We start from the raw sequence: 17,090 nt of genomic DNA on the forward strand, positions 1-17,090 counted from the left end.
CGTGTCCATCTCTGATCAATGAGCCCCCGTGAGAACTGAATTTCATTTTTTAAAAAAAATTATTATAAGTTTACCGGACGTTTTAAAAAAAGTAAATAAAGTCCTTGAATCTCTAAACTAATAAAATTAAATAGCTTTATTTCTGCCCATCATGCTTCGCGCTTTCGCCCTTCACAACAAAGATGGCGTCGGCGACGAAGATCATTCAGCGGCTGCGGAATTGGTTAGCGGGGGTGAGTCTGTCCAAATGTATGTCAGTAATGTTTATAAAACACTGGCTACTGGGGTGGGGGAGAGATGGTCACACCATATATGTGAAGCGCCCAGTCTGGGGCGGGAAAGAGATAATATAATGAATATAAATTAACATTAAAGAGCAGCTGTTGGGGTAAATATGTCTACAATGTATGTTAATATGAAACACGGGCTGTAGGGGGTAAATATATCTGCAATATAAAGTAATCGCTGCTGGGGGAAAACACTGTCTACAGTGTATGTTAACATAAAACGTTGGCTGCTGAGGCAAATATGCTTATAATACACATTAATATGAAACGTCGGCAGTGGAGGTAAATATATATACTATTTGTCAATATAAAAACCAGCTACTGGGATATATATATATATATATCTGCAATATAAAAAGTACAGGCTGCTGTGGTAAATATAGATACTGTTTTTTCATTGTCACCATAGCCTTAGCTGGTGTCATCTTGCTTCTCCTCTGGCTTACTTCGTGCCTCCCTCATTCCATGTCTATGAACACAAGTTAGAGTAGACCATTCAGCCCCTCAAGCCTGCTCTGCCATTCAAATAGATCATGGTGGATCATCTACCTCAGTACCATTTTCCTGCAGTATCCCATAACCTTTGATGTCATTAGTATCTAGAAATCTATTGATCTGTCTTGAACATACTCAATGAGTGAGGTGAGAGTGATTGCCCTTCACCTCAAGGGGGGTGGGGTGGGATGTTCGCTAATGATTGCACAATGTTCAGCACCATTTGCGACGACTCAGGTATCGAAGCAGTCTTTGTCCAAATGTAGCAAGACCTGGAGAATATCCAGGCTTGGGCTTACAAGTGGCAAGTAACATTTGTGCCACACAAGTGCCAGGCAATGACCATCTCCAACAAGAGAAAATCTAGCTATCGCCCATGTCATTCAGTGGCATTACCATTGCTGAATTCCCCCACTATCAACATCCTGGTGGGGTATCATTGACTAGAAACTGAACTGGACTAGCCATATAAATAATGTGACTACAAGAACAGGTCAGAGGCTAGGAACCCTGCGGCGAGTAACTCACTACCTGACTCCCCAAAGCCTGTCTACAAGGTACAGGTAAGGAGTGTGATGCAATACTCTCCCCTTGCCTGGATGAGTGCAGCTCTAACAACGCTTAAGAAGCTTGACACCATCCAGGACAAAGCAGCCTGCTTGATTGGCACCCCACTCACAAACATTCACTCCCTCTGCCATTGATGCACAGTGGCAGCAGTGTGTGCCATCTACGAGATACACCGCAGGAACTCACCAAGGCTCCATTAGGCAGCACCTTTCAAATTCACGACCACTACCCTGGAAGGATATGGGCAGCTGACACATGGGAACACCATTACCTGGAAGCTCCCCTCCATGCCACTCACCATCCTGACTTGGTAATATATCACTGTTCCTTCACTGTCACTGGGTTAAAATCCTGAAACTCCCTCCTTAACTGCGCTCTGGATGTGCCTACACCATGTGGACTGCAGCAGTTCAGAAGGCAGCTCACCATCACCTTCTCAAGGGCAATTAGTGATGGGCAATAAATGCTGGCTTAGTCAGCGAAGCCCACATCCCATGAATGAATAAAAAAAAGTCTGAGCTTCCAAAGCCCTCTGGGTAGAGAATTCCAAAGATTCAACACCCTCTGAAATTGTACTTCATCTCAGTCCTAAATGGTTTTCCCCTTATTCTGAGACTGTGTCCCCTGATTCTAGACCAACCCCACCACCCACCCTACCCCCTGCCAGAGGAAACATCCTTTCTATATCTACCCTATCTAGCCCCTTAAGAATTTTGTAAGTTTCAATGAGATCACCTCTTTTTCTACTAAACTCTAGAGAATACAGACCCAGCCTCCTCAATCTATGCTCATGGGACAGTCCTGCCATCCCAGGAATTAGTCTGGTGAGGCTGTACTGCCTCTATAGCAAGTAAATCCTTCCTTAGATAAGGGGCCTCAATGTTACCTATAAATGTAGGTATAAGCATAGAAATATAAAACACCTGTTACTGGCTAAATGTATCTATTGTATAACAATCTGTAATAATAATACTTAGTTTTTGTCTGTCCAAACTGTTTTGATTGGTCAGATTAAGGGACATGTTTGTTGGTGGGTGTAGCTGGTGCTTGACACACATAGGGCACATCATACACTTGCAGTTGCCAATGGTTGGTGACAGTGGGCTGGGATGTTGGTAGGTGGAGAACAAAAAGAGTGGAAGGTAAGGAGCACCCAACAACAAAGTTCCCTGGCTAGAGAGATTGTTTCTTTGAGGGATGGGATTGATGGGTGGGATTGGGATGTCATGGCTGAGATGGAAGGATGGGAATGGCATTGGAAGGGTGGATGAGAAGATGGATTTGGGTAAATGTTGCAAAATCGTGGAGGGAGTTACTTGATGCAATCCCTTATTGGATTGCTAATCTTTATGGTAAAATGAATATTCACTAGATATGAATGAAGTTCTAGAAAACTGTCAGTTGGGTTAAAAGAATACAGCAGCATTGATTCTATAGATGAAACTGATAGTCTATGCCCTCCAGAATTTCAACACAGTCTCACTCCAGTGGGCATGCCACTGTGCAAAACTTGGCCTCGAGGAATGTGTAGTTATAATGTTGCTGCAAAACTTGAATCCTAAACAAGGACTTTGTCATGGAACAAGATTGGTGGTTAAAGAGCTGTTTTCTTTGATGGCAGATGCTGTATTTATAACACAAATTTCAAGGAAATAGTGTTTATTCCTTGAGTAATATTGAGTGCTGCTGGTGTAAATATATATCTACTGTATATAGTGACTGTATAATACAACACTAATATGGATATACCTTATCTGTTATATTTGTATTACACCTTTGTGATCATTTTCCTTTTCTGAATGTAAACACATGAATTAATAACAGGAGATGTCTGTAAATTTGATCCACTAACTGAAACCTCCTGCCAGTATTGATGATGTTGTGCCTCCCTACTATATCGTAACCCTGTATTGCAGTGCAGTTCCTTTGCTCTAAACAGCTCTCGGGTTCTTCCTGCACAATTGCCTTTTCCCTATCTGCTCCATAGCAAATAGTGCAAAATCAAAGACATAAAAATAAGGATGCCTTGTATGATTGAATATGCATCTACATCCCCTAGTTCTATTATCCCCTGCTAGCTAATGCAGTTTCATGTGAAGATTACACTTGGTCTATACTCCCTATGTATAATAATACAGTGGAAGATTGACTATTGGATGTATTTGTGTTTGTGAGTTTGTAGGCTGCTGGATTAAATATATTCCTGCAAGGTTACTTTGCAATTGATCTGCACCATTCCTTTGAGTGTTGTATGGTAACCTGCCTTAGATATCATCTCTCACTTTTAACCACAAGGATAAGGCATCTCTTGCAGACAGTAGTGGGTGAGGGAAAATGATGCACTGTTTCTCCCCACTGTTTTCCCCTACCCTGCAATTCTGCTCCCGCATCAATACAACTGATCTTCAGGTAGGAAGGGATTGTAGGAGGTTAGAATAAGGATAGACAAGCAGGTGCTGGCAAGAGCAGAGAACTTCTTCCCCATGCCATTGACCTTTCTCCTACACCTCTTTCCTATTGTCTGCTAAAACAGATTTTTGTTAGGTAAGAATATTAAGGGGTATGATCAAAGACAGGGAAATGGAATTACAATAAATATCAACTACGGGTCTGCAATCCCCTAGAAATCTGCAATATGATCTCAAGGGGTCTGCCAAAATTAACCATAGAGTGGTTTTAAAAAAAAAACACAACTTGTACCCATTAATTAACTGTTTACCACTCAGGCAAATGTAGGTATGTTTTCTGAGTAACTTTGCCTACATGAATTGGATCACTCCATTCTGAAGGTAATTCACTCTGTGAAGCATTTTGTAATGTTTATACTACAGGGAAAGCTGTTTAATATTGTTAAAGATGTTTATGTCTCAACATGAGTTTAGCTGGGTGGAGACTGTTCCAATCAGCCAAGGTGGAGGGAGGTGAAGATATGAACAACGAGGGCGTCAATCATCTGACATAGTTTCTTAGAGCCACCTTTGCCTCATGGTGACTTTAAAAAGTTTGTTCAGTGTTTAGTATTTGTGCAATTGGAGACTTTTTTAAAACCGTGCTTTAATTTGAAGAGGGAAGCCATGTGATCTTTGGTTTGAAAGTTGGCACTAAAATTGAGAATTGTTGCTCAGCATCAGCAACAAGTTTAACAAGTGAAACAAAAATAATAAAAATATATTGGAACAAGGGACTTAGGAGCAGGAGTAGGCCATTCAGCCCTTTGAGCCTGCTCTGTCATTCAAAAAGATCTGGTTGTGGTCTCGACTCCATTTTACCATCTGCCCCCTCTATAACCTTTAACTCCCTTGTCTATCAAAATCCTTAGACGCCTTATTCTTAAACTGTGTTCTCTGGTTCTAGTCTCTCTCAAGTAGAAACATCCTCCTGGTATCCACCTTATTAAACCCCCTCAGGATCTTGTATGTTTCAATAAGATCACTTCTCATTCTTCTAAACTCCAGTGGGGGTAGGCCCAACTTCTTCAACCTCTCTTTGTAAGATAAGGCTCTCATCCCAGAAATGAGTCAAGTGAACCTTCTCTGAACTGATTCTAATGCAATTATATCTTTTTTCAAATGGGGAGACCAAAACTACATACAGTCTAGATGTGGATTCACCCATGCCCTGTACAGCTGCAGTAAAACTTATACCTACTATTATGTTCCATTCCCCTTGTGATAAGCAGCAACATTCCGTTTGCCTTCCTAATCACTTGCTGTACGTAAATACTAACTATTTGTGTTTCATGTAGCAAATGTAACCCCATTATTCAAAAAGGGAGGGAGACAGAAAGCGGGAAACTACAGGCCAGTTAGCTTAACATCTGTCATAGGGATAATGTTAGAAGTTATTATTAAAGAAGTTATAGCAGGGCAGTTGGATAAGCTCAAAGTCATCAGGCAGGGTCAACATGGTTTTGCGAAAGGGAAATTGCATTTAACCAACTCATTGGAGTTCTTTGAGGAAGCAACAAGTGCTGTGGATAAAGGGGAACCAGTGGATGTACTTACATTTCCAGAAGGCATTTGATAAAGTGCAACATCAAAGGTTATTGCAGAAAATAAAAGCTCCATGGCATGGATAGAAGATTAGCTGTATAACAGGAAACAGAGAGTAAGCATAAATGGGTCTTTTTCAGGTTGGCAAGATGTAATGAGTGGTGGGCCACAGGGATCAGTGCTGGGACCTCAACTGTTTACAATTTATATAAAGGACTTGGATGAAGGGATTGAAGGGGTGGTTGCCAAATTTGCTGAGACACAAAGATAGGTAGGAAAGTAAGTTGTGAAGAGGACGTAAGGGGGTTACAAACACATATAAACAGGTTAAGTGAGTGGGCAAAGATCTGGCAGATGGAACATAATGTGCGAAAATGTGAAATTGTCCATTTTGGCAGGAAGAATAAGAGAGAAGAGTATTATCTAAATGGTGAGAGATTGCAGAGCTCTGAGGTGCAGAGGGATCTGGGTATCCTAGTGCATGAATCACAAAGGCTAGTATGCAAGTACAGCAAGGAATTAAGAAAGCTAATAAAATGTTATCATTTATTGTGAGTGGAATTGAATAGAATAGTAGGGAGGTTATGCTTCAGTTGTACAGGGCACTAGTGAAACCACATTTGGAGTACTGTGTACAGTATTGGTCACCTTATTTAAGGAAGGATGTAAATGCATTGGAAGCAGTTCAGAGAAGGTTTATCAGGCTAATACCTGGAATGGGTGGGTTGTCTTATGAGGAAAGGTTGGACAGACTAGGCTTGTATCCGCTGGAGCTTAGAAGAGTAAGAAGCGGCTTGATTGAAACATATAAGATCCAGAGGGGTCTTGACACGGTGGATGTGGAGAGAATGTTTTCTCTTGTGGTAGAATCTAGAACAAGGGAATCACTGTTTAAAAATGAGGGATCACCCATTTAAAACAGAGATGAGGTGAATTTTTTTCACTCAAAGGGTTGCGAGTCTTTGGAGCTGTTCCTGAAAAGGCAGTAGAAGCAGAGTCTGAATATTTTTAAAGCAGAGGTGGATAGATTCTTGATAAGCATGGGGATGATAGGTTATTGGAGGTAGGTGGGATGCAGATTTCAGGTTGCTATCAGATCAGCCATGATCTTATTAAACGGCACAGCAGGTTCGAGGGGCTGAATGGCCTACTCCTGTTCCTTGTTTGTATGTACCAGGACACCCAGGTCCCTCTATCTCTGAGTTCTGGAAACATTCCCCATTTAAATTAAGAATGCTTGTCCATTCTTCCTGCCAAAATGAACAAGTTCACATTTTCTCACATTATACTCCATTTGCCAAATGTTTGTCCACTCACTTAAACCCGTCTATATCCCTTTGCAGACTCTCGACCTCCTTTTAGCTTTCCCACCTTTCCTGGTGTCATCGGCAAATTTAGCTACCATACATTAGGTCCCTTCATCCAAGTCATTGATATAGATTATAAATAGTTATGGCCCTAGCACTTGTATTTAAGTGTATGTATAACTAACTTTTATATAGAAGGATTACTTGTGTTATAGGACAGGAAGGTGGCCTCAAACAGGTTGGCAGCCATTGGTCTAGTTCAATAACTCAAGAAGCTGAGGTTTTGTGATCCAATAATATTCTCTAAATTTACACATAAGGAATGGTCAGCTGAGGTCCTTTAGCATTGTGGTCTTTGCCCTGCACAGCATAAGCTGCGAATTTTAGATGAGAGGAGACAATTGAGGGAGAAGATACATTGATCATTATGCGTTAGGTTATCAAGACCACATTCAGCTGAATATTAAGTTATCAGGCTTTTTGTATTTACATGTCAGGATTGATGCTATGTTAAAAGCAAAAAACTGCGGATGCTGGAAATCCAAAACAAAAATAAAAATACCTGGAAAAACTCAGCAGGTCTGGCAGCATCTGCGGAGAGGAACACAGTTAACGTTTCGAGTCTGTACGACTCTTCAACAGAACTAAGTAAAAATGGAAAAGAGGTGAAATATAAGCTGGTTTAAGGGGGGGTTGGTGGGAAGGTAGAGCTGGATAGAGGGCCAGTGATAGGTGGAGATAGCCAAAAGATGTCATAGACAAAAGGACAAAGAGGTGTTGAAGGTGGTGATATTATCTAAGGAATGTGCTAATTAAGGGTAGAAAGTAGGACAAGCAAGCTACAGGTAGCCCTAGTGGGGGTGGGGTGAAGGGAAGGGATCGAAATAGGCTAAAAGGTAGAGATAAAACAATGGATGGAAATACATTAAAAAATAATGGAAATAGGTGGGAAAAGAAAAATCTTTATAAATTATTGCAAAAAAGGGTGGGGGGTGGTCGGAAAGGGGGTGGGGATGGATGAGAGAGTTCATGATCTAAAATTGTTGAACTCAATATTCAGTCCAGAAGGCTGTAAAGTGCCTAGTTGGAAGATGATGTGCTGTTCTTCCGGTTTGTGCTGAGCTTCACTGGAACAATGCAGCAGGCCCAGGACAGACGTGGGCATGAGAGCAGAGTGGACTGTTGAAATGGCAAGCGACAGGGAGGTCTGGGTCATGCTTGCGGACGGACCGAAGGTGTTCTGCAAAGCGGTCACCCAGTCTGCGTTTGGTGTCTCCAATGTGGAGGAAACCGCATTGGGAGCAACGAATGCAGTAGACTAAATTGAGGGAAGTGCAAGTGAAATGCTGCTTCACTTGAAAGGAGTGTTTGGGCCCTTGGACGGTGAGGAGAGGGGAAGTAAAGGGGCAGGTATTGCACCTTCTGCGGTTGCATGGGAAGATGCCATGGGAGGGGGTTGAGGTGTAGGGGGTGATTGAGGAGTGGACCAGGATGCTATGTTACCAGCTGCTGTTCCTTGGTCCCTGCTTGGGCTTTCTGTATCTGAGTCCATAGCCACCTGGAGCTTTGTATATGTTGAACAATCCAGCCTTACTACAAAATGGCCCCGCAACTGACTCTCATCCTTTTCTTTCCTGCAGAGAAATCTCCAAGCTAACTTGCAGCTTCGATACACTGAAATTTCTCCCAGGTAATGGACAAAATAAACTAAACTGTAATCATCAGAATTTAACTTTCTGGTAAATGTAATTGCTTGTACCTGACTTGCGCATGCAAAGTGGGAGCTTTACTTCGTATTTTTCTTGTGCTTTATCTGATATCGAACTATTTGATCTGACGGTTTTGAGAGATCCTCACTCTTTATTTAACTTTGTACATTGCCCCATCAATCATTCTCAGGATAATCAATCTGTCTCTAACCTTGGCCATACCTGACTTAGAAATGGGCATCTGTTAGTATTTCACAGTAACCCTTATCAATATTCCCATTTAGGGGAGGCGGTAGCGTAGTGGTAATGTCACTGTACTAGTAATGCAGAGACCCGGGCTAATGTTCTGGGGGCATGAGTTCATATCCCACCATGACAGTTGGTGGAACTTAAATTCAATTAATAAACCTGGAATCAAAAGCTAGTCTCAGTACTGGTGACCATGAAACCATTGTTGTAATCCGGCTCACTAATGTCCTTTAGGGAAGGAAATCTACCATCCTTATCTGGTCTGGCCTACATATGGCTCCAGACCCACAGTAATGTGGTTGACTCTTAAATGCCCTCTGAAATGACCTGACAAGCCGCTCAGTTGTATCAAACTGATTAAAAAGTCTTTTTTTTTAAAAAAAATGGAATGAAACTGGACAGACCACCCGGCATTAACGTAGGCATCGGAAATTACAAGAGCAAACTCATCCCTGTTGACCCTGCAAAGTCATCTTTGAAAACATCTAGGGGCTTGTGCCAAAATTGGGAGAGCTGTCCCACAGACTAGTCAGGCAACAGTCTGACATAATCATATTCACGGAATCGAACCTTACAATGTCCCAGCCCACTATCACCATCCCAGTCCCACTGGTAGGACAGACCCACCAGAGGTGGCAGTCTAGTGGTTTACAGTCAGGAGGAAGCTGTCCTGGGAATCCTCAACATTGACCCTGGACCCTATGACGTCTCGTGGCATCAAGTCAAACATGGACAAGGTAACCTCCTGCTAATTACAACCTACAGCCCCCCCCCCCCTTCAGCTTATGAATCAATGTTGAACACCAGTTGGAAGAAGCACTGATGTTGGCAAGAGCACAGAATGTATCTTGGGTGGCAGTCTTCAATGCCCAACACCAAGAGTAGCTTGGTAGCAGTACTACTGACCAAGCTGGCTGAGTCCTAAAGGACATAGCTGCTAGACTAGGACCGAAGTAGGTGGTGAGGGAACCAACAAGTGGGAAAAATCCTACTTGACCTCGTTCTCACCAATCTGTCACAGTTGCATCTATCCGTGACAGTAATAGTAGGAGTGACCATCACAGTTCTTGTGGCGAAGCCCTGCTTTCACAACGACGATGCCCTCTTGTGTTGTGTGACATCACTACCGTGCTAAATGGGATTTCAAACAGATCTAGCAACTCAAAACTGGGCATCCATGAGGTGCTGTCGGCCATCAGCAGCAGCAGAATTGTACTCATCCACGATCTGTAATCTCATGTCCAGCATATCCCCCACTCTACCATTGCCATCAAGTCAGGAGATCAGCCCTGGTTAAATGAAGTGTGCAGGAGGACATGCTAGGAGCAGCACCAGGCTTCCTAAAAATGAGGTGTCAACCTGGTGAAGATACAACACAGGACTACTAGTGTGCCAAACAGCATAAGCAGCAAGTGATAGACAGAACTAAGTAATCCCACAACCAATGGATCAGATCTAAGCTCTACAGTCCTGCCACATCCAGTTGTGAATGGTGGTGGGCAATTAAACGACTAACAAGATAGAGGCTCCACAAATATCCTCATCCTCAATGACGGGGGAGCCCAGCACATTAGTGCAAAATGCATGGGTGATCCATCTCTGCCTCCGTCCAAGGTCCCCAGCATCACAGATGCCAGTCTTCAGCCAATTTGACTCACTGCACATGATATCAAGAAATAGCTGAAGGCACTGAATACTGCAAAGGATATGGGCTCTGACAACATTCCAGCAATAGTACTGAAGGCTTGTGTTCCAGAACTAACTGTGCCCCTATACAAGCTACAACACTGGCATGTACCATACAATGTGGAAAATTGCCCATGAATAGCTGGACAAATCCAACCCAGCCAATTACCACTCCATCAATCTACTCTCAATCATCAGCAAAGTGATGACAGTGCTGTCAAGTGACACTTACTCAGCAATTACCTGCTCACTGATACTCAGTTTGGGTTCTGCCAGGACTGCTCAGCTCCTGACCTCATTATAGCCTTGATCCAAACATCCAAGCCAAAGATGGTTATGATTGGTAGAGGTCAATCACCTCAGTCCTGGAACATCACTGCAGATGCTCTTCAGGATGGTGTTCTAGGCCCAACCAGCTTCAGCTGCTCCACCAATGACCTTCCTCCCAGCATAAGGTCAGAAGTGGGAAAGTTTGTGGATGATTGCAAAATGTTCAGCACCATTCACGATGATATTCAAAGGCATTATGAATCCCACTATCAACACCCTGGGGGATAACCATTGACCAGAAACTGAACATGGACTGCAGCTGTTCAAGAAGGCAGCTCACCATCACCTTCTCAGGGAATTGGGGATTGGCAATAATTGCTGGTCTAGCCAGCAACGTGAAAGAATTAAAAACAAAAGGATCAACAAATCTATGCTGTACCCCTTTGGGTGTCAGTTTATATTCCCTGAGTTTCAGTGATCAAACGAATTATTTATTAGATTAGTTTTGAATTATTTTAAGAACATATTAAATAGTATTTACAAGCATTTATCCATAGTTATTTTTTTCCTGCTTGCTATGGAGCAGGAATTAGATAATAAACCAATCCTCAGTAATAGGAGGGGCAGAGGAAAGGAGATCAATTCCACATTTGTTTGTTTTCAAGAAACCATTCCTCATTTTCCAAGACAGCAGGTAATGTGCTGCTGTGTAACCACTACAGGGCCAAGTATGACTGATTTTGTTTGAATTCCCTCTTCCTGTGAATGGATATTGAGTATTCATGGTGCGACCTTAAATGAGATATTGTGTTCATTTTTAAGTACCTCCTTCTGTAAAGACAGAATTTTGGAATGCTCTGTTTCAGAACCCAACCTCCGCCAAAGCTCCCAGTTGGTCCCAGCCATAAATTTTCAGATAACTACTACTGTCTACGAGATGGTCGTCGAGAGTCATTTCCGCCTACTGTCATTTGGTCACCACAGAAAGCGCTAACAGCAGGAGCACAGGCAGTCAGGTTAGTAGCAGAAAACATATCATTTGCTGAGCTCTTGGAATATAACACAGGATTAGGAGCAAATTAGAAATGACAGGATTGCTAGAACATTGGAACAGGAATAGACCATTTGGATGCTAAGGCCTGTTCTGCCATTCAATTAATTAATGGATAATCTGCCCCTAACATCATACCTGCATTTGCTCATTTTCCCTTCATACCTTTCCTATTAAAAATCTATTCATTTCAATCTGAAGTCTGTCAAGCCAGCATCCATATATTTTGGAGTGAGTACCAGATCCCCACTAGCCTTTGTATGGAATAAGTGTTTCCTTGTTTCATCCCTAAATACCCTAGCTCCAATTTTAAGATTATCACCCAGTGGAAGCGTTTTTTCTGTATCTTATCCCTTATCGTTTACAAGACTTTGATTTAATCACAGTGAACTTCTAAACTCAGAATATAGAACTAGTTTATGCAACCTGTCTTCACAATTTAATCCTTTAAACTTGGTATTCTGGAAAATCTGCACTTTGCCCACTTCAAGGCTGATTTATCCTTCTGGGGTTCAGTGCTCCAAGCTGAACACAATGCTCTACGTGGATTCTGACCAATGTTCTGCACAACTGAAAGATCATTTCTTCACTTTTGTATTCCAGCCCCTTCAGATAAAGACCAACATTAGCCTACCTGATTACTTTTTGTGCATCAGTTTTTAGTAATCTGTGCACGTGGACACACAAATATTTGCTCCCCCTCAGTTCCTAGTCTCTCCCATTTAGAAAATATTCCAATTTGCCTTTCCCAGATTCAAAGTAGATACTCTCACTTCCCCACAATGAACTTCATCTGCCAAAGTTTTAACCACTCGTGTAGTCTGTCTGTGTCCCTTTGCAACTTCCTGCTCCCATCCAGAAAACTTGCTGTGCCTCCTCACTTAGTATCATTTGCAAACTTGTGCTGTTATGGCCTGGATCTTCTGGTGGCAACAGTGGCAAATGTTGAGATTTTCACTTCTGCATGCTGGAACTTTGAGGATGTCCCAACCCTCGCACATGTGGGATACTTAGCTAGGAAGTTTAAACTTAGGATGGGCAGAATTAAGCTGTTCAGGCCCAACTAAGAATGTCATCGACACAGTCCTTGGTGCTGAAGGCTGGAGCTTGATGCCCTATTCTTACCGGGAGATTTCCATCGGGATTCTCCTGCTGTTAATCACAGGCTTAGGACCTGAGTTGACAGTGATTAACAGCGGAAACTTTATTGGGAAGCCCTAAAACTTTATTTAAAACCAAATCTGAACAATCAACAACCAGCCACTCGCCCTCAACCCCCACTATATTCCATTAGCCCACTTCATAAGCATTTTGCCCTCCAGTCCTATTATAAAAGATGCAATAAATACAAGAACCCATTTCCCTCTGTAAACAAGCAATGCAATTCAAAAGATAGTTGAGCAAACATTGGTGCTTTATTAAATAGCTCTGCAATAAATACAAGAGCCTTTTAAAACTCAAAACGTATAAAGACAATTAAGCGCTTAAAAAAATTAAATTTGTTACATATCGCAACTCATAACTGCAATTAAATGTGTTTCAGAGATTAGAAATAGTTTTTTCTAAAATAAAAAAAAACCCTTAAATTTTAAAAAATCTCCACTGCATGTTGGACCTTGAGGGGAGTTACTTGAGCTGGTGACATCAAAATGGGGTGTGACCCTGACACTCCACCTTGTGAATCCTTGTTCCGAGATGGGAAGCCCTGGCTTCATTGGTAAAAATGGTAAGGCTGCACTTTTAATCAAATTCAGCAACAACTGCTGCAGCATTGCCATTGACTGTTGCCATTGATCTGCACCATTATGTTAAACCTTGCATACAACATCCGAACATGTTCCCCCTTATCACAATATTTCTGAAGACCCGTATCTTTGAGGAAAATTTGGCTATTTCAAATATTTTGTCACAGCCTGGCTCTAATTTTTGAACTATGCTCCTAGACCTAGATTCCGCAACCAGCAGAAATAGTGTCTTTCTCTATATCTCTATCTTTTTCCCTTAATATCTTGAAAACTTTGATCAAATTATCCCTTGAGCTTCTAAATTCCAGGGAATAAACTTCTGCACCCCACACCACCACCACTACCCTCCCTCACAACATTGTTAAGTACAAATACCCTGTAAACTCTCAAATTGGAACTCTGAAATCCAGAAACACAATTGTCAATAAATTTTTATTGGGGGCATGTGCAATTCCAGGACTGACAGGGCTGCAACAGAGTCAGCGTCATGTCCCTGATGGTTGTTGATGGTGAATCTCCAGTGTTTTTCCAAGCACTGCTTTATTGGCCTATGTCAAGTACAGGTGCCTCTAATATATCCAAGCAGGAGGAGGAATGGAGATAGCAGAGGATGTAGTCAGAGCTAGTTTCAAGGAGGTTTTTGATGACGGGCAGAGATATCTTACACACACACTAATCACAGTAATCAGCCCTCTGTCCCCACCCTCACAAGCCATGCACACACGCACTAGTTAGCCCACCTGTGCGTATAAACACTTGTACATACACACAGAGCAATTAACCTCTCTCTCTCTCTCTCTCTCTCTCTCTCTCCTCACTTTTTGGTCTCGTTGCCAGTGCCTGCAATCCAGAGTCACTAACCTGTGGTAAAGATCCTATACAACAGGCAGACAGGAACAGAAACACAGCAAAGTTTGAAGCTGCTGCTCATCTTACCAGCACAGCCACATGATCTCTCGGTTTTTCCTACACTCAGTCATTCAGAGTTACACTACACAGAGTTCAGCCAAGTTGGTGCATAAATATCTCGTGTTTGCTCAGCACTCACTGATAAATGTGTTTTCTAATGTTAAGAGTGTAATACATTGGAAACATGGCAAGTACAAAATTTGGGTAAATAAAACCACTTTTATTACTGCTTTATAATGTTTTGTCACTGTTTTGTGTCTCGAGCACACAGTAATATTGGTGTTCTCACTTGTGGCTAGGCATTCTAAGATTATTCCGAAATCCAAAAATGCCTTGGTCCCGAGTGTTCTGGATTAGAGAGGTTACAGTGTATACTAAAGTGCATATATGTAAAAAGCTTGTTTTTTGCTCCTGTCCACATAGCACAGACAGACAAGTTTGTCTGATTTAGAAATCAGTCTTGAATTTATGCAAAGTGACACTGATGGGAATTAAGCTTGCAGTTTATTGTCTGTGTTATCAGTACACCTCTGGAACTGAATTTGTTTCCTTCAACTGAATTGCTACAGGATCCACTAGTCAGCTGAACTCACTTTCTTTGTTCCAACAGCCAAGACGCTGAAGTTACCACGCATGTTAAAAAGCCAGTTCTGCCTGGACAGCCAATCCAGTTGAAGCTTTCTACGGATCAGCCATTCCTGTGATTTGGAGGACGATTGGATGGGATTATTGTGAATTCTGACCCTTTATGGGTAGTGTTATCTATGGAAAGGAGTTTGTGTTACTGAGTAAATAGCTCCTGGAGTTACAGCGTTGGATAATCAGATGGGAACATGGATTTCTGTCGCTTTGTGGGATTTAAAGCTCCTCTTCTCATGTAAATCAACTCAGTAAACATCCATGTTAATAAACAACATGATGTTTTGTGCACTCTTTTTTAAAGATATAATCTTCATCAGCATCTAGGAGCCAAAAGCGCACAAATTCTAATTGCTGGACTTTTTATAACCCTTAAAGGTAGCAGGATAAAATATTTTACATTTTGTCAGCTTTATAAATGAAATGCTAATCTGCTTTTCTTTTGTACAACAGATCCATTGGCATCTGTAATTTACAACATTTTCAATTTTCTTTTCAGTTTTTTAAAGTAATTTGACATTATTGCCAGCTATTACACTTTGGAATTCACTGGCTACTCGTACCCACATTAAGTACCCACTTGTACTCTCATTAAGTTTTGAAGTCTGTCAGGAACAACTCCTGAACCCACAAAACAAACAGGACTTTTCACAATCAAAAGGAAAAATTCCCTGCTCATCAGCTGGCCGTTCCTTTACAATCCAATACAGCTCAGGGCTGGAGAGAATTTGCAGTAGGAGGGGAAGAATCCAGTTGTCGTGGTCAACGTAGGTAACAATGACATGAGTAGGACTAGGATAGAGCCTCTACTGAGGGAGTATGAGCAGCTAGGGCCTAAATGAAAAAGGGTAAATAAGATTAGAGACTTAAATACGTGGCTGAAAGGTTGGTGTGGAAGAAATGGATTTCGATTCATGGGGCACTGGCACCAGTACTGGGGAAAGTGGGAGTTGTACCATTGGGACAGTCTTCCCCTGAACCCTGGTGGGACAAGTGTTCTGGTGAGTCACATAACTGGGGCGGTAGAGAGGGCTTTAAACTAAATAGTGGGGTTGAAGAAAGATATGATAAAGAAAGAGGACAAGGCAAGAGAACAGGTTTGCAATAAGGGAAATGATAATCAGAGCGTGGCAGGAAGAGATAGTGTACAAACCTAAGAGTACACCAGCAGATAAGATTAGAGATTACAAAAATAGTAAAAAGACAGAACTAAATCCTGTATCTGCATGAAGCATTCACAACAAAATCAATGAATTTACAGGTCAAATAAAATAAATATATATGATCTGATAGCCATACAGAGACATGGCTGCAAGCTGACAGGCTGAGACCAAATACATGACATTTCGGAAGGACAGGAAGTCAGGAAAAGTTAGTTGGGTAGTTCAGTTAATTAAAGATTGCATTGGTACAATAGAGAGAGATGACCTTGGTTCTAAAGATAAAGATGTACAATCAGTTTGGGTAGAGATAAGAAACAGTAAAAGGAGGAAGTTACTTGTGGGAATAGTTTATAGGCTCTCTAACAGTAACCACACTGTAGGATGGGGTATACAGGAAGAAATAATGGGGGCTTGAGAAAGGTATGGTGATAATCATGAGTAATTTTAAGGTGTATAGTTTGGACAAATCAGATTGGCAAAGGTAGTGTGGAAGATGAGTTAATAACATTTTTGAGACAGTTTCTTAGCATCTTCTAGAGCCAATCAGTGCAGGCTATTCTATATCTGGTAATATGCAATGAGGCAGGATTAATTAATGACCTCATAGTAAAGGTGCCTGTAGGTAGCAGTGAGCATAACATGATTGAATTTTGCATTCAGTTTGAGGGAGAGAAGAGTGGGTCTAAGACAAATGTTTTAAACTTAAATAAGGTCAATCATGAAGGTATGTAGACACAACTAGCTAAAGTGAACTGTGAAATGAAGGAATGGGTCAGTAGAGATGCAGTGGCAGATATTTAAGATGTTTCATAACACTCAGCAAAGATATATTCCAGTGAGAAAGAAAACTCTAGGGATAGGACACACCATCCATGGCTAACTAAGGAAGTTAAAGGTAGTATCAAATTGAAAGAATAAGTGTACAATTCCGTGATGATTAGTGGCAGGTCAGGTGATTGGACAGGATATGAAAAAACAAGCAAAGAATGACTAAAAGAACAATAAGGAGGGAGAAATT

The 17,090-nt window shown here is 41.6% G+C and overlaps 1 protein-coding gene across 1 annotated transcript; it reads left to right on the forward strand.

Annotated features, from left to right (window-relative positions):
• Positions 1–112: 112 nt before the first annotated feature.
• Positions 113–15,184, forward strand: ndufa7 (NADH:ubiquinone oxidoreductase subunit A7). The gene is made up of 4 exons (XM_078555816.1): positions 113–233; positions 8,292–8,341; positions 11,432–11,581; positions 14,881–15,184. The coding sequence occupies exons 1-4, from the start codon at positions 183–185 to the stop codon at positions 14,972–14,974; spliced, it is 345 nt and encodes a 114-aa protein (XP_078411942.1). The 5' UTR covers positions 113–182; the 3' UTR covers positions 14,975–15,184.
• The last annotated feature ends 1,906 nt before the right edge of the window (positions 15,185–17,090 follow it).

This window comes from Cetorhinus maximus, chromosome 13 (genome assembly GCF_964194155.1).
Source record: "Cetorhinus maximus chromosome 13, sCetMax3.hap1.1, whole genome shotgun sequence".
Lineage (NCBI taxonomy): Eukaryota > Metazoa > Chordata > Chondrichthyes > Lamniformes > Cetorhinidae > Cetorhinus > Cetorhinus maximus.

What these genes read in the sequence shown, in the direction of transcription:
- ndufa7 (XM_078555816.1), top strand. Translation starts at nt 183, where the DNA reads ATGGCGTCGGCGACGAAGATCATTCAGCGGCTGCGGAATTGGTTAGCG. An exon ending in TGCGGAATTGGTTAGCGGGG is followed by an intron (nt 234 to 8,291) that starts GTGAGTCTGTCC and finishes TCTTTCCTGCAG; the next exon opens with AGAAATCTCCAAGCTAACTT. An exon ending in TACACTGAAATTTCTCCCAG is followed by an intron (nt 8,342 to 11,431) that starts GTAATGGACAAA and finishes GCTCTGTTTCAG; the next exon opens with AACCCAACCTCCGCCAAAGC.